At 60.6% G+C, this 25,223-nt stretch overlaps 2 protein-coding genes across 3 annotated transcripts in view; one reads left to right on the top strand and one right to left on the bottom strand.

Moving 5' to 3' along the window:
• Positions 1-5,050: 5,050 nt before the first annotated feature.
• Positions 5,051-7,976, top strand: SHISA4 (shisa family member 4). Its single transcript, XM_029229590.1, has 5 exons — positions 5,051-5,156; positions 5,439-5,610; positions 6,351-6,484; positions 7,168-7,335; positions 7,509-7,976. Exons 1-5 carry the CDS (start codon positions 5,084-5,086, stop codon positions 7,553-7,555), a joined length of 594 nt encoding a protein of 197 aa, XP_029085423.1. The 5' UTR covers positions 5,051-5,083; the 3' UTR covers positions 7,556-7,976.
• A 3,723-nt stretch (positions 7,977-11,699) lies between these two features.
• LMOD1 (leiomodin 1) overlaps positions 11,700-25,223 on the bottom strand; it is a 33,981-nt gene continuing 20,457 nt past the window's right edge. The window contains exons 2-3 of one of the 2 annotated variants that reach the window (XM_029229323.1): positions 13,075-14,523; positions 11,764-12,494 (exon numbers count right to left, since the gene is read on the bottom strand). In XM_029229323.1, coding sequence (XP_029085156.1) covers positions 12,468-12,494; positions 13,075-14,523 — 1,476 coding nt within the window. In that variant the 3' untranslated portion in view covers positions 11,764-12,467. Of the gene's footprint in view, positions 14,524-25,223 lie in introns of both variants that reach the window. The other variant, XM_029229324.1, reaches the window with a different exon arrangement.

The following is a 25,223-nucleotide window of genomic DNA, read 5'->3' as shown; positions in this document are numbered from 1 at the left end:
GCCCCCCCCCCCCCCCCCCCCCCCCCCCCCCCCCCCCCCCCGCTGCCCCTGCTTCCCACACAGAGTACTGCTGGGGATAAGGGCTGCGCACCGCACCAAGGTCTCCCCAGATACTGCTCTGGCCCGGCACGGAGCATTTTACACATGTTCAAGGAGAGGCAGGAGGTGAAGTGGAAAGGCCTGGGCTTTGAAGTCACAAAAGTCAATTCTAAATCCCAGCCCCACCGTGAGCTGGGAAAATTAACTTCCAACCCAAGTTTCCTCATCTGTACAATGGGACAAACTTGAAACAGGAGGGAAGGGGGCAGGGCACAACCTTTGAAAGAATGGTTGACGTAGCCCGAGGACATGACATAAACTGATTGGAGCCGAGTGGGTCCAAGATGGCGGACGAGTGGACTTCCACCAGACCGTGAGCCTCAGGATACGCTCACTGTAACACATCAGCAAGCTGAATGACACGCCCACAGGTGCCATGACAGTTCCAAGGCCGACCAGAAGGATCAAAAAGTGGGCGGTGGCCCCGTTCCTGGAAATCCCCGCCCCTTCCTGAAATAGCTGGAATACTCCTCCCACTCATTAGCCTATGAAATTACCCACCCCTATAAAAGCTGACAGCCCCAGACCCTGGTGCCTTTCTCGCCTTCTGAGATGGACCGCTCTGTCTGTGGAGTGTGTTTCCCCTGAGGCCGCTCTCGCCTTCTGAGATGGCCCACTCTTTCTGTGGAGTGCGCTTCTCTCTAAATAAATCCACTTCTTACCTATCACTTTCTCTCTCACTGAATTCTTTCTGCAACGAGACATCAAGAACCTGAGCTTCATTAAGTTCTAAAACCAGGTGTGTGATCTCAGTTGGAAGACTGTGGGTTTTGGCCGGGTTTGAGTCCCAGCATGTGGGTTCAAGTCCCAATCTGAGGTGCATGGTTTCAAACTCACTTGCAGAGTTAGCTGTTCGTATTGCCATTATCATCACACTCACGCACTCTGCCTCCTCAGGTCCAGGAAAGTGTCTGTCCCGCTCACTGGGGGCCGGGAGGCCAGCTTGTTGAGGGGACCATGCTCCCACGTGCTCTTGCCTGCAGAAGGTCTGGGGAAGCCCTTCCAGGCCTGTCTGTACAACCACCTTCCAGGGCCCCCAGCTTTCCCACCCAAGCCTCTTCCTCACTCCCTCCCAGCCCGGAGGCCTGGCTCAGCACGTAGGTCCAGGTCGGTCACGGCCACAGGGCTGGCCTTAGCTCTGGGGCCTTAGCTCCCCGCCTTCAGGCTCCAGCACCCCTTGCTGAGAAGCGCCAGCCCTCCCATGGCTAGCTGTTCTCGCCTCTGGCCTGCCCGCGGCCCCTTCCTCACCCTCTGCCCTTGTCCAGTCACCTCCCATCCCCTGCACTGAAAAGTTTTCCTAGAATTTTGCAATTAGAAAATCACTGATGTCGGACTTCCCTGGTGGCACAGTGGTTAAGAATCCGCCTGCCAATGCAGGGGACACGGGTTTGAGCCCTGGTCCGGGAAGATCCTGTGTGCCGCGGAGCAACTAAATCCGTGCGCCACAGTTACTGAGCCTGCGCACCTAGAGCCCGTGCTCCACAACAAGAGAAGCCACCACAGTGAGAAGCCCGCGCGCCGCAACGAACACCCAACGCAGCCAAAAAGTAAAAATTGAAAAAAAACAAAAATCGCTGATGTAGCTGAGAGCTGGGTGTCCTGATGAGCAGGAACCAGGGGTGTAAACTTTGAGGAGAACTACTTGGAGAAAAGCAGGAAAATAGCTAGAAAGGGATGAGTTTTGGGAAACATGAGGTTTTGTTTTGCTTTGCTTTATTTCGTTTTAATAGGAGAGATTTAAGATCTTGCTTCCTAAGGAAGGAAGAAATAAAGACACGGAAAGAAGGGATGCCGAAGAGGAGCTCCAACAAATGGGCTCTGAGAGCACGTCGGCGCGGGGCTGGGGCAGGAAAGAGACAGCCCTTCATCTGAGAGTCACTCAGCAACCACGGGGCAGCCCCCGCAGTGAGGGCTGGGGGGGGGGGTCACAGGGAGCACAGGGCCCTATGGTCCCCACACTCACAGAGCCTGTGGTCTGGGAATGGACACACCGTCAGGCGTGAGGACCTGGGAACTCTCTCCATACATCCGTCTCTGTGGCATTTTTCACGGCTTCTGCGTCAGGACAGATGTACGCTGCCCCCCGCCCCGCCCCCATCAGACTACCAGCCGCTTCCTGGGGCAGGAGCCGACCCTCTCCTCACTTCCACTCTCCTGGTGGGGTGCCAGCGCCCACAGGGGCCCAGGACAGGGCAGCGCCTTCTTTGGCTGCCCTTCCCTAACCTGTTTAGATTCTGTTGGGTCTTCCACGCCCAGGACACTGGAGAGACTGGCTGTCTGCTGTTGGGCATGGGAGCCACCTGGATTGCTGGACTGATGGACCCTTGTGATGAGAACTCAGACTTTAGCCTCTCGACAGCTTTCTCGTATAACTTACAGCCGTATTCGTTATATTGATCATGCTGTACATTACAGCCCTAGTGCTTAGTATCTTACAACTAGGAGTTTGTACCCTTTGACTCTTCATCCAACTCCCCCCTCCTCTGGTGACCACAAATCTGATCTCTTTTTTTCTATGAGTTTGTTTGGTTGTCCATAATTGACCTACAACACTGTTAGTTCCTGTTCACAACATAGTGATTGAATATTTCTTTTTTTTTAAGCATTATTTTATTATTATTTTTTTAAGTTAATTTATTTTTGGCTGCGTTGGGTCTTCGTTGCTGGGCACGGGCTTTCTCTAGTTGTGGCGAGCGGGGGCTACTCTTCGTTGCCGTGTGCGGACTTCTCATTGAGGTGGCCTCTCGTTGCAGAGCACGGGCTCTAGGCGCGTGGGCTTCAGTAGTTGCAGCACGCAGGCTTCAGTAGTTGTGGCTCATGGGCTTAGTTGCTCCACGGCATGTGGGATCTTCCCGGACCAGGGCTCGAACCCGTGTCCCCTACATTGGCAGGTGGATTCTTAACCACTGCGCCACCAGGGAAGTCCTGATTCAATATCTCTATACGTTCCAAGATGATCACCATGATAAGTCTAGTTACATCTGTTACCATACAAAGATATTACAGAGCTATTGACTCTATTTCTCACACCATATTCCTCATCCCTGTGACTCTACTTTGTAACTTGAAGTTTGTGCCTCCTAATCTCTCTCACCTGTTTCTTTCCTCTCCCCAAGCCCCCTCCCCTCTGGCAACCACCTGTTTGTCCTCTGTATCTATAACTCTGTTTTTGTTTTATGTTTGTTCATTTGTTTCGTTTTTTTAGATTCCACATATGGGGTATCATACAGTATTTGTCTTTCTCTGACTTATTTAACTTAGGATAATACCCTCCAGGTGCAGCCATGTTGTCGTAAATGGCAAAATTCCATTCTTTTTTATGGCTGAGTAGTAGTCATTTGTAGGAATGCACCACGTCTTCTATATCCATTCATCTGTCGATGGACACTTAGGTTGCTTCCATATCTTGGCTGTTGTGAATAATGCTGCAATGAACATAAGGATGCATAAATCTTTTCAAATTAGTGTTTTCACTTTCTTCAGGTAAATACCCAGGAATGGAATTGCTGAACCGTATGGTAGATCTATTTTTTATTTTTTGGAATCTCCATACTGTTTTCGACAGTGGCCGCACCAATTTTCATTCCCACCAACAGTGTACTAGGGTTCCCTTTTCTCTGCATTCTCACCAACATTTGTCATTTATGGTCTTTCTGATGACAGCCATTCTGACAGGTGTGAGGTGACATCTCACTGCGGTTTTGATTTGCATTTCCCTGATGATGAGTGATGTTGAGCATCTTTTCATGTACCTGTTGGCCATCTGTATGTCTTCTTTGGAAAAATGTCTATTCAGGTCCTCTGCCCATTTTTTTAATCTATTTTTTTTTATGTTGAGTTGTATGAGCTCTTTGTATATTTGGGATTTTGACCCTTATCAGATATATCATTTGCAAATACCTTCTCCCACGCAGTAGGCGAAGCAAGCTGGATTTAGAATGCCTCTGCCACCTAACTGGCTCTATTACCTTGAACAAACCCTTTAACACCCTTGAATCCTAGAAATCTCCGTCTGTAAAACGGACTGATACCACCAGTGAGCTTAGTTTCGCTCGTGGGATTCCGGGGAGCCCCAAATGAGGGGCCTGTCTGAATGCCCTGAAGGATGCACACAGAGGAGCTAAGAGAAGCTTTGAATTTTTTCCACAGCTTGGTCCCCTGCATGTTCCTGGTCAGGGAGCCCCTGGAGCAGGGGCACAGCTAGCAATACTCAGTACAAATTTGCAAGGAGATTGATGACTCCCTATGGGAGTGGGGGGCAGGGCCTCCCTATGCTCTCTGGCTACTGCAGTATCTCTGCGGGGCTGCTTTGTGAAGAAAGGGGTTTTCACTGTCAAGGGTGTCGGACTGGATGGTCCCCAGGTGGCCCCAGCTGCCTGCCATCCGGACTGGTGAGGCCATAGGCTGGCGCATGCCAGGGCTGTCCACTCGGAGGGGGAAGGGGCCACTCAGGGAGCCAGCGCAGCTGGCAGGGTCCAGGCCTGTGGGCCCGGCGGGGACAAAGCTGCTCTGAGCTGCCTCTCAATGGGCGCCTGTGTTCTGGTGGGGGCGGGGTGACCCCCGCCTCCTCGCTCTCCTCTCGCCGCCGCAGGATGTCCCGGGCTGGACTGGGGCAGAGGAGGTCCCGCACAGGGAAGGTCAGGGTTGGCCGCTGCGCCTGAGCACTCGGAGGTGGCACCAGGATCCGGGCTTCTGGGGGCCGGGACGCCGATTGGGCCGAGGCAGGGGGCGGGCCCCGCCGGCCGCAGCGCCCAGCAGCCACTGGTCCCGGGGGGCGGGGACTTGGAAGGAGGAGCCCGCTCGGGGCGTGTCCTGGGCGTGTCCTGGGCGGAGCCCGGACGGGCGGGGCGCGGGGGCAGGGTCAGCGCAGACCGGCCGAGCCCCGCCCAGAGTAGGCGGAGAGGAGCCGGCGGGCGCGCTGGCCCCGCGGAGCTGGGCGGCCGGCGTCGTCCTGCGCGCCCCGCGCCGCTCCCCGCGCACCGCCATGCCGCCCGCCGGGCTCCGCGGGGCCGCGCCGCTCGCCGCGATCGCGCTCCTGGTGCTGGGGGCGCCCCTGGGTAAGGGCCGGGGGCCGGGGGCGCGGGAGAGGTCTCTGCGCGCGGTCCCGGAGACCCTGGGAGAGCCCGCGCCCCGGAGACCCTGGGGGAGTCCGCGCCCCGGCGTTGCGGGGTCCGCGGGAGGGGAGGGCGGCGGGTGCCGGGCGGCGGCGGGTGCCGGGCGTGGGGCCGATCCCAGGGGCCGCTCCGGGCAGAGGCCTCTGGGCGCAGGGACCAGGGTGGAGCTCCGGGGAGTGGGAGTGGGGCTGGGCGGCCACTGGGTACCCCCGTCCGTGCCCGCAGCGCTGGCCGGCGAGGACTGCCTGTGGTACCTGGACCGGAATGGCTCCTGGCATCCGGGCTTCAACTGCGAGTTCTTCACCTTCTGCTGCGGGACCTGCTACCATCGGTACTGCTGCCGGGACCTGACCTTGCTTATCACCGAGAGGCAGCAGAAGCACTGCCTGGCCTTCAGGTGGGCTCCGGCCCCTTCCCTCCTTGTCCGCCTCCACATTCTTCGCCCACACCCAGGGCTCCGGCTTGGGCACGAAGCGGGGCTGTAGCGCCGGGGCTGGGGAGTTCCAGGAGGGGCCGGCTAGTTACCGTCATGTGGTCACCGCTGGCTGGGCCGAGCCCTCCCCTCGCTCCGGGCCTGCGCACCCGGGCGCAGTGGAGCTCTGGGCGCAGTGGAGCTCTGGCCGGAAGGTGGGAGACGGGGTCTGATTCCCAGGTCTTCTGCTCACCAGCTGCATGATCTTGGGGAGGACGTGTCCCGGGTGGGCCACTGTTTCCTCTCCATGAAAAGGGGGGGACACAATGAGTGGTTTTCAAACTTCTTATTGGAGGGGACGCTGACATATAGAACAGGTATAGGGAGACTGTGATTAAAGAGGGATCTAAGAAAACAGCTCTGGATCATTTCCCAGGGGGCTTTCAGGGCTCCCGTGCTGGAGTCTAACCAGTTAAGTCATGGACGGGGGCACACACTCCACATCTCCGCCGGCCACTCTCTGACCAGCAGGCCGCCTGGCCTTCCGGGAAGTGTGGTCCCCTAAGATCTACCCACACCAGTCGGGCACAGCCCCACCAGGAGACCCACATCTCGGTTTGTGGTGGCCCCCTGCTGGCCAGGGGTCCGAGCCCAGTGTTACTGTCGGCGTGGTGAGGATCCCGCCCTTGAGGTTGGAAGGTGAGGGGACCTGTTCTTTGTCTAAGTCCCAAGACCATAGCGGGCATCGCCTCCGCCGTGATCCTCTTCGTGGCCGTGGTCGCCACCACCATCTGCTGCTTCCTCTGTTCCTGCTGCTACCTGTACCGCCGGCGCCAGCAGCTGCAGAGCCCATTTGAAGGTGCGTCCATGTGGGACGGGCCAGGCTGAGACCCACGGTGGGCACCAGAGGTCACGGGGGTGAGGTTCTGCGGCAGCGTGTGCTCCCAGACACACACTTGCCAGCACGTAACCCCGGAAACAGGAGCGTTCAGGGGCCTGTGTGAACGCTGGACTGGTATGCACGAGTGCGCCTGCACCGCTTGCCGGCATCCGCGTGTGTGCCCTGGGTTTGTGCACGCTCTTGGCTCGTAGGAAGCACTTGGGGTGGGGCCTGGAGCGTGAACATCATCGGTGCGCTCCGTGCGTGCTCGAGGACGTGTGCCTGACTTGGTGTGTGGCCGCACATAAGCCCAGACTGGTGGGCGTGGGAACGGTGACTCCCGCCCGGGCGGGGGGGTCAGTGTGGGGGGACCCCCGCTGGGGGCAGCTCTGCTAGGCTGCAAGATTCCAGCCCCACAGCGGCCATCTCCTTGCCCAGGTAAGACGTTCCCCAGGCCGTGCTCTCTGGCCCAGGAGGTCTCTGAAACCCCCTGAGGGAGCAAACTGCTGAACCCAGACTGACCAGCGGGGACCACCCGCAGGCTCCCTGCTGGACTCGGCCGAGCAGGGTCTGGGAGCAGAGGCGGCAGGGCCTCCCGGGCCGGAGGAGGTGGCTTCCCATGGAGGCAGGGCTCTGAATACTGGTCCTTGGCCCCCAACTAGGCCAGGAGATCCCAATGACAGGCATCCCAGTGCAGCCGGTGTACCCGTACCCCCAGGACCCCAAAGCTGGCCCTGCAGCCCCACAGCCTGGCTTCATGTACCCACCTAGTGGTCCTGCACCCCAGTATCCACTCTACCCGGCGGGGCCCCCTGTCTACAACCCTGCAGGTAAGTGAGCCCTTTGCTCCCACCTGCCCACCCCCGCCCCCTCACAACCCGAGTCCTTCTCCCAGACCTCCAGGCTGCCTTGGCCCCGTGGGTCCCGCGTGGCCCTGCGGTCAGGGGCGCCCTTGCGCCCTCCCGTGCCGCCGTGACCCTCACCCTGTCTCCTTGGCTTGCAGCTCCTCCCCCATATATGCCACCCCAGCCCTCCTACCCGGGAGCCTGAGCAACCAGCTGCGTCTCTGCCGTCCCTCAGGGATGCCCCCTCCTGAACCTTCATGCGGCCCGGGGGTGGGCAGGGTCCTCTGCTTGCCAGGCCCCAGACCAAGCCACACCCTGAGACCTTCTGGGAGCAGAGCCCCAGGGAGAGCAACAGGAGCTGAGCTGGAACTTGGCCGTGAATGAGGGGTGGGTGGGGAGGGCCTGGGACGCGTGGACTATTTTTATCCGGGGCGGGGGAAGGACAGGAAAGCCTGGGTCACAGCCCCTGCTTTCTTTTAGTCCCTTCTCCTCCCGGGACGCCAGCCGGGAAGGCTGGGCTGCTCCTGTTTGCCCGCCGTGGGCTGAGGGGGCTCCACCGGCCGTGGGCAGAAGCCCTCCTGCTGGCGCCCCCACGGGCCGTGCCCCGGCTGCTGGATTAAAGCTGTAATGACATGTCATGTGGGTTGTGTCATTGGACCACGCACAACTTCCTGGCTCTGCCAGCAGCCCCACAGCCCCGAAGCAGGGGAGGGCGGGTGCCAGGGCTGGAGCACAGGCAGAAGCCCCCAGGCTGAGGGCTCCTCGGGCTGGTTCCCAGAGCCGGGGAGGCGGATCTTGCCACTGCGGGGAAGAGGGTGCTCGTTGGTTGGTTACAGATTCCCCACGAGGGGCCGGCGAGTGAGGCACCACTGCCGCACAAGGGCCCCTGCCCCTCTTCGGTACACTTGGACTCACGCTCGGGCCCCGCCCCGTCGAACCTGGGTGTGCCTGTGTCTCCTGAGGCTGCCAGCTCTCAGCTCCTCGTCTCTAGGATGCAGATGCTACCTCGGGGCTGTCCTGAGGGCGAACCGTGTACAGGAAGCTTGATCCGGTCTGCCCTTCCCCATCAGAGGAGGTCGCTTGGGCAGGTGCGCCCAAGGCACGAGGCCCCCAGGCCCAATTCTGTGTCTCTACTGGGCCAGGCAGGTCCCCTCCCCCACCCACCTGACCTCGCCTCCCGAAGCCGTGGGCCAGTTTTTAATTCAAGTGGGAAAAGTGCCAGCTCAGCTTGGGAAGCCACCCGATCTGCCATCTCCCCCTTACCAAGCCCCTCGGCTCAGCCCCCTCCCTTCCATCCGCGGTCCTCCAGCCCCACTGCAACCTGCTTGCCCTTCGGTTTCCTCAGGCCTCTGGGCCCCGGCAGCCTCGTCTGGATGGCCATTGTGCTCACCATGCCAGGGGCCCACTGGAGGCTCTTGTCACACAGCCCAGGCGGGGAGCTCCTGGGCCAGCCGCTTTGGGGCCAGGGTCAGACCTCTGTCCCTGGACCTGACCCAGATGGAGGGGAAGCTAGGGCTGCAGGGGCCAGAGCTGGGACCACAACTGCAAGTCCACCTTTTCCTTGAGGATGGGGCAGAGAGGCGGGAGGGGCCGCGAGTGTCCTGGCTTCCGGTCGCAAGTTCTGCCGTCACACGCTGGGAGAGGCGGTCACCAGGTCACTCCAAGGTTCGGACCGTCCTCCTCCCTCCTGAAGCTGGGAGGTGGAGGAGGTTTGCAGGGTAAGATTTCCGAGTTTCCCTAAGAAATGACATGTAAATGAAGCAAGGCCGTGCTGGTCAGAACTAATTATCCTTATGTCAACAGCCTGGGGCCAATTAAAAATTGCTCTGTAGTCTGGGAGGGGAGTCAAGTTTATCCCAATCAGAGCTGCCTCCCGGGCCGCTGCCCCCAACACTTCCCGTCAATTAACTCTACAGAGCACTGAAGATAAGAGAATTCTCGGAAAAGGGGAGACAGTGACAAGGGTGCAGCTTCCACACGTGGGGAGCAGAGAGGAGGCCCCTCACGTTCTCTAGTTTTTAAAACAAGACAGCACCATGTCTCCAAAAGTGCCACGTCCTCTGTGGCCCAGCTCCTCACCCGGGGACGGGGCACGGCTGCCCCTGCACCAGCACCCTGGAAAACCGACAGACACCCTACAACGTGGGGGGGTGGGAGGAGCCGTGATCCTCAGGGATCGAGCGAAAGTGCGGTCCTGCTAGCCTGGGAGGAACCGGCGGGGACCCTGAGGGGAGGTCTGGGAAGCCGAGATGGGGAAAGGTGGCATCTTACACGAAGCCCGCCAGCCTGCGCTGTGGGCGCAGCAGGGAATGCTGTGGTGCTGGGCATGCTGAGCCCGGCGCAGGCAGACAGGGAGAGGGCTAGGGCCCAGGTACTTGGAATACAGTCAGGCCAGGAGCCAGAGGTCAGCAGGAAAGGGGAGCGCTGGTGGGGCAAGGGGAAAGCTGGAGGGTGGGTGGGATAAAGGAGGGGGTGAGGCCTGCAGAAGGGGGCCGAGGGGTGGGGGGAAGGTGCGTGGCCAGGTAGGGCAGGTAGAGCACGGGCAAGGCGGCTGAGGGGGACCTTCCCCAGGCCAGCAGCCTGTCTCCCTCCCCCGCCCTCCCCAGCAGGCAGCTGGCACACGCCTAGCCAGGCTGGGTGATCTTGGTGGGTGACCCGTGTTCGGATCTTATGCTCCTTACAGAAGCCACCTGAGTGGCCTTGGTCCTGACGCCCGGCCTGGGCCTCCTACGACAGGAAGTGGGCCGAATAGCCCTGCAGGCCCGGTGCCTCCAGGGCCTGGGCCCCAGCTTGTACACACAGCCCCCAGGCCCGGCGAGGGGACGGGGAGGGGATGGGGGAGGGGGGCACTTTTCCTGCGGGCAGGGCTTGGGGCCAGAGTCTCAGATGGACCCCTGGACGGGGTGGGGGAGAGAGTGCGGCGGCCGGAGGGCCCTGGGGGAGCCTCCTGGTCCAAGTCGGCAGGAAACCTGGGTTTGAATACGGATCCATTAGCTGTCAGGTCGTTTGCCCCGCCTTGCAACCCCTCCCCTCAATTCAGCTAATCCCAGAGCACCCGCGCCCCGAGGACGCTCCCGATCGCCGCCCCCCCCCCCGACCCCAGGCCTCCCAGCAGTTGGGCCTCGCCAGGTCCAGCTGTCCACCCTCCAGGCTCGGAACGCTGCGCGGCAGAAGGCCCGGGGCCGCGCTGTCCGCCAGGTGGCGCTGCGCCCCCAACCCAGGCTCGGAGGGGATGACGTCATCGGCCTGCGGAGGCCACAGCGGAGCGGAGAGGGGGGAGGGGGAGGGGGGAGGGGGAGGGGGGGAGGGCGGTGCCCCTGGCGGCCCAGGAACAGCAGAAGCTGATTTTCTGTCGGCTAATCTTGAGTTAAGTGTGTCACGCCCTAAAGCGACAGGTCCAGCTGGAGCTCTAGGATCTGGACCCTGGCGGGCGGGGTCGCTTAGGCCACCTGAGCCCCTTCACCTGCCCTTGTCGGTGCCGGGAGGGGGCGTCACCAGGAGCAGCTCGGGGCGGAGCTCGGGATCCTGATGAGCTGAGTGGTCGCGGCCCGTGTCACACTCTCTGGGCCAGGCTTTGTCTGCGACGCGGAGGTGACGTCGGTACGGCTCGCAGAGCTGCAGCCTCGGCCCGCAGACTTGCTGCGCTTAGCTTGGGGGCGGCAGTGTGTCCCCCTCCGGCCCGGCCTTGGTTGGGTTTCTGGGGGACAGGCGCGTGGGTGGGGGGAGGGGGCAGGGTGCGCCCAGGGATCTGAGCTCTCTGCTTCCGGGACCAGGCTGCGCTCTGTTTCTGGCCAGACCTAGCTCGGGGGTCCCCCTTCGGCGCAGGGACGCCCCACCTCCGCCCTGCAGACGGCAAGCTGCAAGAAAGCCTACATCTGACCCACACCCAGGTGGCAGTTTCACAGCGACAGGGGTGCAGCTCCTTTAGCCGATCAAACCAGAGAGATGCCTTTGCTATGTCGGGGATGGAGGGCGTGGGGCACCAGAGAGATGCCTTTGCTATATCGGGGATGGAGGGCGTGGGGCAGAGGGGGCACAGCAGTGCGGGCACTGCTCCCCAGTGGCCTGGGGCTGCTGGGAGGAGATGGCTGGAGCCCGCGGTTAGGAAGAGTCGCGAAGGAGCATCCAGAACGCGCCTAACATAGTCATCCCAGCGCCCTGCGCTGCCCTCTGCCTGCCACCTCGACGGCGGCTCTGCCCAATGACCCCAGGGCCTGGACAGCGGGTCAGCGGGAGCCCCCCCACCCCGTCTGAGTCTTTCCCTTACGCTCTGCTTTCTGCGGATGGGAGCTTGTGTGTGGCAACCTGGGGAGGCATGGCAGGGAACCTGAGTTTCTGGAGCCCTCCAGGGAGCCCAGGTGAGTATCGGGACCCTCGGGACAGCACAGAGGTGAGCACAGCCAAGCACAGCTAAAGGCTCGTATATATTATCAAAATCTTATGGATAAACAGATACACAGCTATTTATACAGCAGCAGGTGGGTGTGAGGAAATGTCTGCTTTGGCATCAAACCTTCAGGTCCAGCTGCTGTCTGTCCTCTCCTCATGTCTGGAGCTCACTCCCCCAAGGCTCGCTGCCCCTGCCATGTCCTCTGATTAGCTGGGAGGGGCTTGGGGGTGTCCTCAGCCCCTCCTCCCTCTTCCCTGGGCCCTTGGCCCTCCAGTCTTCCAGGCTTGCCCCACACAGAGAGCCAGCAGCCCAGCGGCCTTGCCCCAAGGGCTCCTCAGAGGCCTGAATCCTGGCCCTAGCGGGGCAGTGGGGCCGGGCGGGTCACGTGGTCCCTGGGAGACATCGTTCCTGGATCCTAGGACTTTGGCAGCTTGCCAGCCGCATGGGACCCAGGCTTGCTGTCTTCTCGGTCACGTGCTGAAAGGACTCTTCTTGTCCAGAAACCTCAGCTCCAGGTATGAGACATTTGTGGAGAGCCTCAGAGACAAGAAAAGGAAAGCAAGGAGAGAAGGCATCCTTCCCGGAGCTGGCCCAGGCCTCCAGCTCTCCCACGGCAGGGCAGGGACGTCCAGGGCAGGTCAGCCGGCGTGGCGGGCGGGGTCTGTGCGGCCCTGGGAAGCGGGGCCTGGGCAGGCGTGGCGTCGCGGATGGCGCCTGCAGCCTGGTCCTACTGCAGCAGCTTGGGCACCTCCACCTGTCCGGGCAGAGCAGAGCCAGTTTAGAGGAGGGAACCCAGCGGGGGCCACTGGAATCCCTCTCACTTCCTTTCCTGCTGGGCTCACAAAGAGATGAAGTGTGGACAGAGGGAGCCCTTCCCCTTTTCTGTGAAAACCGGATGCCATCGAATGACCCTGGAGGTTGTGCAGTGTCTCAGGAGTGACCATGTAGGGGTGGGGTCAGCTGGGCAGAGGATCGAGACTCTACCACCCAGGGAGGCCGAGTCTTGAGAACCAGGTCTCCAGGGACGGAGTGCTTCCCATAGACCTTTGGGATAAACTGACCTGTAGGACTTGGCTGGTCCTGAGAGGGAATTAGGAAAACAAAGACCATTTGGGTTTGGGGAATGGGGGGAGGGAGGAAGGGTCTGAAGCTTCTTCTCCATTTCTGGGAGAAACGGGTTTCACTGCTGGGTGAGGGGCTAAAGGGGGCCCCCCCGAGAGGAAGGCCAGACTCCCTCGCGGGCAAGGCGGGCGGCCAGCCTGGGGCAGAGGGCGGTGGGATGAGCCGCCCCCTCCCGGCCCCGCCCCGCACCGCGGCTGAGCGCACCCACTCACCTTCTTGAGCTGCTTCAGGTTGCTAGAGCGGATGGCGGCCAGCAGCTGGTCCCGGGAGTTCTTCTCCTGGGCGGGGAGGACCTTGTCGCCCATCTTCCGCTGGGTGGCCGGCGAGAGCGAGTTCTTCAGGTTCTCCATGAGGAGCGGTGGGGCCAGGGGCGGCGGCGGGGGCGGGGGCGCGGCTGGGGCGCCCCCTTTCCCCGGGGAGGTCCTGGGAGCGGCCCTGGGGGACGACTGCGGGGAGGGTCTGGGGGAGCCCCGGGCGGGGGCCCCGGCTCGGGGCACCTCCAGCAGCGCCTCGGCCCCACGGGCCTCCCGCTCCTGCCGGCGCTCCTGCAGCCGCTTCTGCCGCTGCCGGTCCATGTTGCGGCTGAGCAGGTTGGTGACGGTCATGCGGGGCCCGGCCAGCTCGAAGTGGTAGCCCAGCTTGAGCAGCGTGGTGTTCTCCTTGAGCAGCTTGGCCATCTCCATCTCGGTCTTGCCGCCACAGATGTGGCGCTGATTGTGGAAGCGGAGCTCCGTCAGCGAGCTGTTCTGCAGGAGGGCCCGGAAGATGGCCAGGATGCCCTTGCCGGTGATGCGGTTGGAGTCCAGGTTCAGGCTGGTGATGGTCTTGTTGGCCTTCAGCATGATGGCGATGGCGAACGCCACGTGGTCGTCCGCCCGCGTGTTGGCCAAGGCGAAGACCTTGACGGCCGTGTTGAACTCCAGCGCCTCGGCGAAGCGCACCAGGATCTCGGTGGTGATGCAGTCCGAGTTGTTCACGTTGAGCTCGGTCACCTCCGGGTCGTTGCTCTTCACCCGCTCCAGGGGCTCGTCAAAGACGCTGGGGGCCGCCTCCTCCTCAGCCTGGGCGGGCCCGTCGGTGGGCTCGGCGGGGGCTCCAGGGGCTGATCTCTCTGGCGCCGGGCTCTTGGTCTCTTCACGGGGGGCCTCTGCACGACGGGGCTCCTCTTTTCTGGCCTTCTTGTCCTCCGGCCTGGCACCCCTGTCCCTGCTCCCTCTCTCCACCTCCTGGCCCTCCGTCCGGGCGTCCGTGTCCTTCCTCTGCCCCTTCGCCTTCTCGGCCCCCTCTCTCTGGCTTGCTTCCTTCTTCTCCTCTCCCTTCTTCCCCTTGTCTCCGCTCGCACTGCCCTGCTTCTCCTCGTCCTTCCTGGGGGCTGCCGTCCCCTCCTGCGCCCGCCCCTCCTTCCCGGCCTCCTTCTTGTCCACCGCGGCCCTGACCCGGCCCTTCTCGAGGCCCCTGATGAGCTTCTCCTCCTTGGGCCTCTCTGAGCCTTTGCTTTCAGCTTCGTCCTTGTCTCTTGAGAAGCTTTTCTTCAAACCGCCCCTCTTTGGCTCCTTCCCCAGGTCTGAGTCCCGTCTGGGGCCCAGGGGCTTTTTGCTGGCATCTCTGCCCCTTTCCTCTCCCTTCTTGGCATCTGTCTTGGTCTCCACTTGCTTGCCCTCCTAAGAATTCAGGAAAGAAAAATAAACATGAAGAGCTGGCTACGGAGGCAGAGGAATGAGCCTGGGGACAGCGTGGGGGTCACTTATGGAGCCGCCTGGAGCCTCCAGACAGCCTCCGTTGAGGACGCCGTGCGGGGGCCTGGGGTCACGTGCAGAGACCGAGCTGACATCGGACTCACAGAACGTCAGGGTCGTGAGGCCCCAAAGGGAATTCCTGGGCAACTGTGGCCCTTCCTCCCCAGAGGATCTCAGACCCTGAAGCGCCCCCCTCTGTCGTGGGTGACTGGGAAGGTGGACCCTGCTGAGCCTTGCTGGAACATCCTTAGAACTGGTCGTGTCTTTGTTTAAAATTTTAGATTTTTGTCCATATTGCTTTCTTCGTGTTAAATTTGATTTTTTACAGTATTCGTTAAAACGTTAGTTGTCTTGATCTCTGGGCTGCTGGGCTCCCCTTGCTTCCTGTGCTCCGGGCGGGAGCCTCAGGGCCTTGCCCTGGCTCCCAGCAGTAGGTCAGTGATTCTCAGATCCTGGGGTTTTTACAGCCGAGACCTTTTCAGAGGAAAAAAAGGTTGGAGGGACCAACAAAGGACTGCTTATGTTTTATTTTATCAGTTAGGAGTATTTGTAAATTCTGTCCACCATCCTCATCTCGTTGAAATAAGAAGGAGTCAACAATAACGAAGGAAGGTAGACGTAACAGAATAAAGGACATACCTTTGCATCAAATATATGTGGCTTTTTGAAAAGTCCACATTAATTCCCTTATTTTTTAGTATGCGCTTTGCTAAGGCCCAGCCCTCTCTGTAAGGAGCCCGGGACCCGCCAGGTCAGCTGACCTCGGGAGAGCTGGACCCATGCTGCCGCGGCGGGGGCCGTGGCGAGGATGCTGCGTTGAACTAGAGGCTGGAGCGTGAATCCTGCACCTTATTCTGAGAGCCACGGGAGCAGCTGAATTGCCTAAGATGAGATATTAGATTTAACCCTGTCCAACTGTGATAGACCCCAGGGCAGCCGGGACCCCAGGGAAGCCCCGATGTCCTTCTGAAGGTTCTTAAAAGGAGGAGGCTGTGGCCCGAGTGGTGGGAGGTGTTCTGTCTCTCAGGAGCCGGGGGGACAGAAGCCCACTCGGCCTACGTGGCCCTTCCTCACATATGTCCCGGAGGGAGTGGGGTGCCGGTTGGCCCTATGGAAACAGCGTGCACCTGGACCACAAACACATGCCCTCGGGGACCAGCCCCAGGGTTCATTTAGCTCTGCTGCCAGAATCCCATCAGGCAGCCACGGGGCACGGGGCCTGGTGAGCCAGGGCCTTGCAAGGCACCACTTCCCCCTCCTGCCTCGCAGGCCCAGGTCGGGGCTCGTGGGGCACAGAGCCCTCTCCCACTCACTCCAGCTCCCAGAACCGGGGTGACCCTTCAGAGCACCTTCCAGGGCTGGGCCAGGAGGGGTGGCGACCGTGCCTTGATTCGAAAGGGAGAGAGGAACTTGCAGATAAGAAGCCAGTGAGGGGCCCGGTGGCTCAGCCCTTTTAGGACATTTGTAAGAACCCACCCACCGTCTGGCCAGGAAGCCCCTCTCCCGCCGGGTTCAGAGTGGTTCCATCACAGATGCCGTCCCCTCGAGGAGATGTGGGGGAGCTGGGGCCGTGGCCCACCCCCCAGATGGAGGTCAGGCGCCCGGCCGTGCCCACGGCACACGGTCCTGCTGCCCTCTGCAGAGCTCCCATGCCGCTCGCAGGCCTGGCTTGGAGGGAAACCGGGGATCCAGAGGGATGATAACTTAGCCAGCTTCAGCCAGCGTTCGCGAGAACCCGACTTCAGACCTGTCTCACTGGCGCCCCCGTGGGGCGGGGTGGGGGGATGGGCAAAGGCACCACCCCCTGCTGCCCGCAGAACCTGCACCGCCCGCACGCAGCCTCTCAGGACTGTTTTCCAACATCCTAGCCCTCTCTCTGCCCCCGCGTTGTCTTCACCGGGATTCTCCCCCGACCTCACGCGCTCCCCGCACCGGCTCCTAGTGGGCTGGGCTGGGCCACGTGTCTGCTCTACAGGGGGGGCGCCATCCCTTTAAAAAGAACCTAATGAAAAACAGTCCGGGGGTGGGGGGGTGCGGCGTGGCGCTGAGTAATCATCGTTGCCTCCAAATAGCCAGGAATGAGTGGGGCTGGGGCCGAGAGCTCAGACGTTGCCTTAAAAGGAGAAGCAGCCCAGCGTCGTCCCAGGGCCGGGCTTCCGCGGAGCCGAGCTTCTCGGCACAGAGCACGCTGCCTCCTTGCTTGCGTGACGCGGACGCCAGGCCGACTTCTGCTGCTGGAACTGGGGCTGCATCCTGGTGACCTCTGGGGGTGACTCTGTGTTCTTGTCTCTAGGCCCCTCGACGAAGAGGGTTTAGGTTGAGTTGAACTAGGGACCTCCATGGAGCAAAGGTCTGCAGGCCTCTGGATGACACTAAGCAGAGTTACCTTCTTCCTTTGGGAAAAGCTTTCGGGTCAGGGGCGGCCACAGGCGTGGTTAGGGACTTCCTCGTGGACGCAGGGGAGTGGAAAGGGTGACCTCGGAAAATCTCTAAGGACCTGTGACAGTGGCAGGGACCTGCCGTGAGTCCAGGGTCAGGGTCAGGGAAGGAAGCAGCTCCTGGCCCCCAGCTCCTCCAGGCCTTTTGGCCTCATGACTTTGCTCTGTACCTTCACGTGGTCAGGACCCAGGTGACGCGTCTTTGGCGGGTGTGGACAGCAGGATGCAGTGTCTTTCCCCACCTTGGGCCTTGCACCACTTCCCCGGGAAGTCTCGTCTAATTGGACAGGGGAGAGCATTTCCCACTTCCACTGCCAAAGCAGGAGAGGAAAGGAAGTGCGTGCCTGTCGGGAAGTCCCTAAAAATGAGGACCCCCCTCCCCGCCTGGTGTGCTGCACTGAGCCCCCGGCCCAGCGGCGCCCTGCGAGCTCACGCTGACTGCCACCGGGTCCTCTCTGTCCTTCCCGTGACCCATCACCTGAGGAAGAGTAATCCTGGCCCAAGGCATCTGCAAGGAGGGGTCGCAGGCCCCCGGAGGGCAGGTGGAGCCTGGGAAACGCCTCAGAAGGGGAGGGAGTGCAGAGCAGACCCGCTAGCCTGGGAGGGGCGGAGCCGAGGGGCGGGGCCAAGGGGCAGGGGTGTGGCCACCGCCTTGAGTTTAGGTGCATTTGCTCCTTCCCCACGGCAAGAGCAGGGTGATGCACACCCAGATGGTTCTGTGTCCCCAGGGCTGCGTGGCGAGGCCCTTGAAGGTCTGTGTCCGGTGCATCCGGGCTGCGGGCAGGGACGCGCTGCCAGCACTCTCTCCCCAGACCTCACTGAAGTTCTGGGGGCGCTGACAGCCTCAAGGGTGTGGAGCGGAGCCCCTTAGAAGACAGCATTTCCCCTGGGCCTTGGCTGGGGCTGCTTCTTTTTCCTCCCTGGTCAAGGTTCCATTTCCCGGGAAAGCATCAGGGGGCGTGTCCTGCTCCCATGCTCAGAGCGCCCCCCCAAACACATCTCCTTCCTGTCCTGCACCTGCACTCCCCACCAGCCCCTCCGTGTCTCACAGCCCAGCTCGCACCCCCGTGCTTCTCCCCTGAAGCCGGCTGGCCGAGGGCTGGGGCCCTGGCCCCCACTCTCTCCAGGCACCTGGTGACCTCTGATGTCAGGCACTGCAGCTGTCAGGGCCGTCTGTCTACAAGGGAGGGCAGGGAGGAGACGGCCATGGGCTGGGGGCGCCCGAAGTTCCCCTGGGAGGGCAGCTCCCTTACAGGGCTGGCGGGCGTGAGGGCAGCCCAGGGGCAGGGCCAGGGTTCACGGGGGCCTGGAGAGCTCACTCCCTCCAGCCTCCTGCTGCACGGAGGGCCAGCTCTCTCACTGTTTTCCACCAAGAAGAAAGAGTCTAGATTCTCCCAACAAGAAGTTTCAGCAGAGTCCATTGTCTTTGGGGGGAAGCGGTATTCCTGGGGCTGGCAGTCCTGGGAGGGACGGCGGTGCCCGTTTCCCTTGGTGGTTCGCGGGCAGGAGCCTCTCCTGAGGCTTAGGCCAGCTCATTGGACTGAGCTTCAGGTCTGTAACAACTGATCATCCCCTAGAAGGCTACCGGTTCCCTCCAGGGCTGTCGGGAAAATTCTGCCTATAGTTGCATGGGCGTTCATTGGCTTTGCAGGCAGCTTGCAGGAAACTGAGACCCAGAGGGTGGCTTGGAGCTGGGGGAGGGGGAGGGGGCACGGAAGGAGGGGGCATAGGACTTTGGCACCCCTTGGTTAACATTCCCGGAAACATACTTTTTGGGGTGTTCACGGCTCATACAGACACTCAGCTCCTGCCCATAACTGGTGTCTGGTTAGTCCCCTGAGAACGGGGGCTGGGAGTGGAATTCCCATTGCTGGGCTGGGGTCTGGGCCCCTCACTGTGAGGGCAGCACCGTGGCTTCTCGCACTCTCTGAGGCCCAGGACGCTGCTCCCAGCTCTGCAGCTCCCGACACAAGGCCTGCAAGTGGGCAGTGCCTGTCGGGACGACGGCCATGCCAGGCGAGGACACGCTCAGGGCCCTCCGTGCTCCCAGTCTGGAGCCCCATGGGTGGATAAGGTTAGCGCCAGTCCGCACCCGTGAACACAACAAGCTGTGCTGGAGGCTGTGCCCCTCGACCCCCAAAAGAAAGCCTCCTGCCTGCTCAGGACGCCCGGGGACGTGTGGCCCTGAGCCCAGGGGCCAAGGTCAAGAGGTGAAGAGGAGCCACCCCTGACACCCAGGCTCCAGCCCATCCTGGGGACTGCACACCAGGGACAGCGAGGCACCCACTGTCCTGCCCAGTGAGGAAACCGGTCATTTCCCAGCTTTGGCCGCGTCTGGAGCGGGCACCACGCCCCCCGCCCCTGCCGGAACTCTCAGCCCCAGTGCGATGCTCTGCAGGGCTGTCATCCCCATTTCACACAGGAAGAAACTGAAACCCAAGGCCGCACGGCTACCCCCGAGGAGGCTGGGCCTCCAGCTCTGGGGTCTGAACCATTTCCTCCACAGCCCACCGTCCTGGGTTTCACTGAAACGCTGTGCTGAGGGCTTGGCTTGAGCCATCCCTCCCGTTACTCCTGACCGTCTGTCCATTCATCCATCCATCCATCCATCCAAGCAGGCAGAGGGAGCTGAGCTCCGGGCTTAGCAGGAGGAAGCTTGGGGACGTGGGGGTGAGGGCCTCACCCGCGATGACCTTCCCTGGTGTCTCACGGGCTGCCTTTCGCTGTCCCTACACGCCTTTATCACGTCGTCAGAGTATCTTGGAAACAAACACGGAAAACCCACCGCCGTTGGACAGTGTGTGGAAGGGGAGCACGTGGGCCGGGGGCCAGTGCTAACGTTTTCCTGGCTCTGCGGACGGCATATCGGGGGAAGTGAGAGGCTGGAGGTCAAGCTCAGATCTCCTGGGCTCTTCACTGCCCTTCCTGCCATCCGAGGAGTGGGTGCCACCCCCCCTCCAGGAGCTCCTGGCAAAGCACGTGGAGCACACCTGACGTTTGTCCCCAGGGTGCCCGGTCGTTGGCACACACAGAGGGACAGCTCTGCACCAGGCTGGGGGAGGATGCAGGTGACCCCACGTCCCCCTGGAAAGGCTTGGCCCCTGGGGTGCAGAGAGGGCAGGGTGGGAATCCCCCAGGAGCCCGGGACTGGGGTGGGACGGGCAGCCAGCATTCCCTGGTTCCCCTGGATTTCACGTCCAGGCTGGCAGGAGGGGCCCCGTGACCTCTGCTAAGGTAGGCTGGTGGGGAAACAGTCTCGTGGGAAAGAAGGTCAAAAAAAGGAAGGCTCCCACCTGCTCAGGGCACGTGGGGACATGTGCACCTGGGGGGCACTTCTTATTTAGATGCTGAAGGAGTCAGCGTCTGCAACCCCGGGCCTCTACTTCCCCGTGTTGGTTTTCCCACATTACTTGGCACTGACACTGAAATTCAGAGGGCCTGTGTGCTTGACAAGGGCCAGAAATGAAATAGATGGAGGCTTGGAAGTCAGTCCTGAGGACCCTGACCTGCCTTCCCGCCCGGCCCCGGACCTGCAGCCCAGAACCGCTTAGGCAGACCGCTGAGCCGGGTCAGACCGGCGGGGCAGTGTGAGGCCCGGGCTGCTGGGGGAGGATGCAGGTGACCCTGCGTCCCCTGGAAAGACGGCCCAGGCTCTGCCTTCCAGCAGGGCCAGCGGGGGGCACTTCTACGTTCCCCACAGCCTCTCCTGAGGAGGCCAAGCCCCAGCCGGGGCCCAGAGGCCCTCGGGGAGTCTGCTTAGGCTCCCAGCCTCGAGGATGTCCGGAGCTGGGGAGGGAGGTGGGAGCTGAGAGGCAGCAAGACAAGCCGGCCAGCACCAGAGCCTGCTCCCCAGGATGGCCCTTGAAGGAAGGCGGTAAACAGGGAGGCGGCCCTGGGGACCAAGGTGGGAGGCTCGGGGCGGGGGCCCCTGACAGCCACTTTTATGGCTTTACTCTCCACCTCTACCGCTTTATCCCAAAGGACGGAGCAGCTGGGGAGAGGCTGCGTTTGCTTTTCCAAACCAGAGACCGGTTACCTTCAGGCCGAGACCCGACGCCCAGGACTGGCACCCATGGGCTAGTTTCCGGCTGCTTCCCCAGCGGCTTCCCTCTGGGCCACCACCTGGAACGTGGTCCTTCAGGACAAGGCTGGAGCCCCCCACTGACTACTCAGTTCTCACCCCATCACCGTGGACCCTCTTGTTGCTGAGGAAGGTGCGTGGGTGAGAGTGAGATGAGGTCCTGCTAAATGGAGGGGTCACCTGCCGGACAGGGACCCTCGAAAAGCTCGAATTCAGAATTTCTTCCTTTTTAAGGCTAACATCCCATTATATGTGCAGACCACTCACCCTCGGATGGACCCTTGGGTTGCTTCTGCCTTTTGGCTGCGTGAATCAGCTTCTGAGCGCGGCTGGGCAGGGGTGTGTCTTGAGTCCCCGCTTTCAATCCTTTTTTTAAAAATCCCTTTTCACATACTTCATTATTTATTTGTTTTAAAAAATAGTCCTCAACTTTTAGGTTGTGTATTTCTTTTTCTTTTAAATTAATTATTTACTTATTTATTTATTTGGCTGTGTCGGGTCTTAGTTGTGGCACGCGGGATTTTTGGTTGCGGCGCGTGGGCTCTTTGTTGTGGCGCACAGACTTCTAATTGTGACCTACGGGTTCTAGAGCGCGGGCTCATTAGTTGCAAGGTGTGGGCTTAGCTGCCCCGCGGCATGTGGGATCTTAGTTCCCCGACCAGGGATCGAACTTGCGTCCCCTGCATGGGAAGGCACAGCCTTAAGCACTGGACCGCCAGGGAAGTCCCCTTGCTTTCAATCCTTTTGGGTCTGTACCCAGAAACAGCATCCCTGGAGCGAAACCCAGGTTCTGGCTTCTCTACACCAGCTGCCAGGACTGCTTCACCACCCAACCCTCCTTGTACCGAGTGTGCCAATCATATCCTCACAAAATCCTCAACCGTGGTCACAGCCACCATGCAAGCCCCGGCCTGACTCTCGCCCACTGCGTGTCTGTGCTGCTCCGCACCAAGGCTGCTAGACACACCGCCTCCTGAGCCCCAGCTCTGACGGCAGAATGCCCGGGTCCAGCCTTTGCTTTCACATGAACTTGGGGACCACAGTCCTTCCCGGGCTGTCCAGTGGCTTCAACAAAGTTGCATGAAGCTCTAACAGTGCCCAGCGCACAGGAGCTCCCGGCAAAGTCAGGCGTCCTCATTGAGCGCATGTGCCAGTCTACAGCCCCTCCTGCTCTCCTTGCCCCTGACCCGCCCCACCCCCAGTCTCAGCAGACCGCCTCCTCCACGAAAGTCCCCGGAATAAACAGAAACCAACTGCGGGAATCCTCCCTCCTCCTGTCCAGGGCTCCCCTGCCTGGGGCTCTGGCTCCCAGCCCCACGCCCTGCACCTCCGCCTCCCAGAACCCTAACCTCTTCCCCTTCCCTGGTCCCCTCCCATCGCCTTGTAAAAGTGCTCACACCTCTCCCAGCACCAGGACGACCAGATCCTGCCTCAAGCCCACCGCCCCGCCCAGGTGCCCTCTGTCTCTATCCTTTTACCCCAGCCTCCCCCAAAGAGTTCTTTTTAAATCCCTGTTCATCTCTGGATCCAACACAGTTTCGCCTCAACCCCCAACATTCCACGGAAATGTCTCACCCAGATCATCGCTGACCTTGTTGCTAAATCGGATTTAGGTCTTTTATTCCTTATCTTGCTTAGTTGCTTGGAAAACATGTGACACTGTGGACCAGCCCTCCCCTCCCCCCTCGAGCCACCTCCTGGCCCTCTGGCAGCTCCTTCTCAGTCCCCAGGCCGTCCTCCTCTGCCTGCCCCTTAAACGTGGGTCTTTTCAAGGTTTTCGTTGAAGCCTCCTTCATTTGCTCTTTTAGACTCTCCCTGGGTCACCTCGTCCACTCTGATGGCATCAGTTGGGTTCTATGTCTTGGTGTCTCTTGAAGCTGTACTTCCGGGCCAGAACCCCCTACGGAGGTTCGGACCCTAGTAACCAACTGTCTAATGAACATCTCAGCTTACCAGCCCCAATGCGCCCCCAAAACTCCTCTTCTCTCCCCACCACCACACCTGCTCCATCTTGGTGGGTGGGTCCCCAAATCCATCCTGATGAGAAGGGGTGGTGTAGCATGTGGGGGGCGGCATGGACCCCTCTGCCTCACTCATCCCTGCTCCCCTTCCCAAGAGATTCATCCTCCACACTACCTTCTCCATCCTCACCAATGCTCCTCTGGCCCAGGCCCTGTCACCTCTCACCTGGGTCACTGCAGACCTTCTCACTGGCCTGCTCTCTGCCGGGACACTCTACCCGGGACCTTTCTGGAGTACAGATCTGCCAACTCACTCCCTTCCCTGAAACCTTCTGGTGGCTCCCCAGTCCCCCAGGGTAAGCCTTGACTCCCAAGACCTCACCCCAACTTGCATTCCTTCCCACCAGCCCCACCTTTGCCTTCGCCTTCGCCTTCAAGGGACCCAGACTGCGGGCTTTTGCGACGATGTTCTCACTGCTTGGAAAGCTTTTCCTCCTTTTTCCTGGTAAATTCTTACCCTAATTTTGAACCTTGAGGGATCTTAGCTTAGATCTTTAAATCAGCTGGGATTTATTTTGGAGTATGTTAAGAGGTAGCAATCTAACTTTTTCCCCAAACTAATGTCTGAGCTATGTAATGTCTGGATTACTTTTATGATAAGAAAAAAAAAAGTTGTTGCAGAAAAAGAAAAGGAAAGAAAATTGTCTTTAGATATTTCAGTTTCATAGCAAAAAAAAGGAAAAAGAAAAACAAAACAAAAAACCAAAACCCCTCAGGTCAGCAGCAGCTAGGAGGGACGGATAGGGACAGAGATGGGCGTTGATTCCCCATCACGCAGCCCAGCGGCGCTGTGCCAGGACCCACCACGGAACCTGACCCTTGCCCGGCCTCGTTCCAGCAACTATGAGGTCAGCGCAGTGATAAACATGAGGGCTGCTCAGAGGGCAGGGGGGCTCAGGCGCTGCCTCCCACCCCAGTATAAACAGTTTATCTTTACCTCCCGGGATGGAGGGTGCTTTGTGAACCCGGGACACGGGGCACTTTCTGCTGGCATCCAGCGCGAGGCCAGGCTGCCTCTGTGTCCGCTTTGCCCTGTGCGTGGAGGGAAGGAGGCCAGCGTCTTCTGGGAAGCAGGTGACGTGGAGACTCGGTGGTCCAGCCCCTGCACCGAACACCTCACCAAACTCTGCCCCTTGGCAGCTTGAGGTCCTCGAGGGCAAAGACTTCGTGTGAAAGAGACGTGAAGTGCTGACCAGGGGCAGGACACCTGCCGGCGGGGACAGGGGAGAGTCTGGGGCCCTTGCCCCCTCCTACGAGCTCCAAAAGCCACCCAAAGAAGGGAGGGGCCTGTCTGCGGCCACGGGCATTTCCCTGCAGGGAAGGGGGCGCCAGGTCAGGGGTGGGTCGCGGCTGCACTGGGCCTGCCCTGGCCAGACCCCCGCGGGCAGTGTGAGGCTGGAAGGAACCACCTCCAGGGCAGAAGGAAGGGTGTCTGGTGGATCTCCTCTGCCCCGAAGGCTCAGCGGCAGTGTCTCTGTGGGCCTCAGGGACCTGTCTCTGGCCGCTGGGTCTGGTGACTCAGGGTAGGAAGCTTGTAGCAAACCCCATTTTTGGAGAAACTGGGAAAGCACACGGTAGAAACAAACAAGTCGCTTTGGCTCTCTGCTGTCCGCCGGGCTCGGCTGCCCTGAGCGCCTGCAATTCGTCCCAGGCAGACGCAAGCCAGTGAGTCTGGAGAAGGCTGTAAAGAGCCGCTTAGATGTGAACGTTTGCCTCCTGTCCCTCCTGCCACCCCTGGGACCTCAGTGGGACCCAGGGAATGAGATGAGCAGTTTAATAATTTTTAAGTAGCTTTTCTCAATTTTAGTGCTTATAATTATTATAAGAGATCGTTTCCTTCAATTTTAACATTACTTTGTCCCAGTTATCTAGGGTTCATATTCCAACTTTCTGTGGCAACTCAATTTTACATAGTATTTTGAAAGGTAATTGTAACGTCCCTGGGTCCCACTGAGGTCCCGGGGTGGCAGGAGGGACACGCCGTCCTCTTGCCCAGCTGTGAGAGGGGGCCTGGCTCTCCCACAGCTCCTCCCGCCTGTTCTGGACAGAGGCCTGGACTCTGCTCTGCCCCAGGCCCTGAGCCCG

The sequence above is a fragment of the Monodon monoceros genome, unplaced genomic scaffold, assembly GCF_005190385.1.
Source record: "Monodon monoceros isolate NGI ecotype Baffin Bay Population unplaced genomic scaffold, NGI_Narwhal_1 Super_Scaffold_18, whole genome shotgun sequence".
Taxonomy (NCBI): domain Eukaryota; kingdom Metazoa; phylum Chordata; class Mammalia; order Artiodactyla; family Monodontidae; genus Monodon; species Monodon monoceros.
Note: the sequence above shows the minus strand (reverse complement) of the source record. Positions and strands in the feature narration are given on the sequence as shown.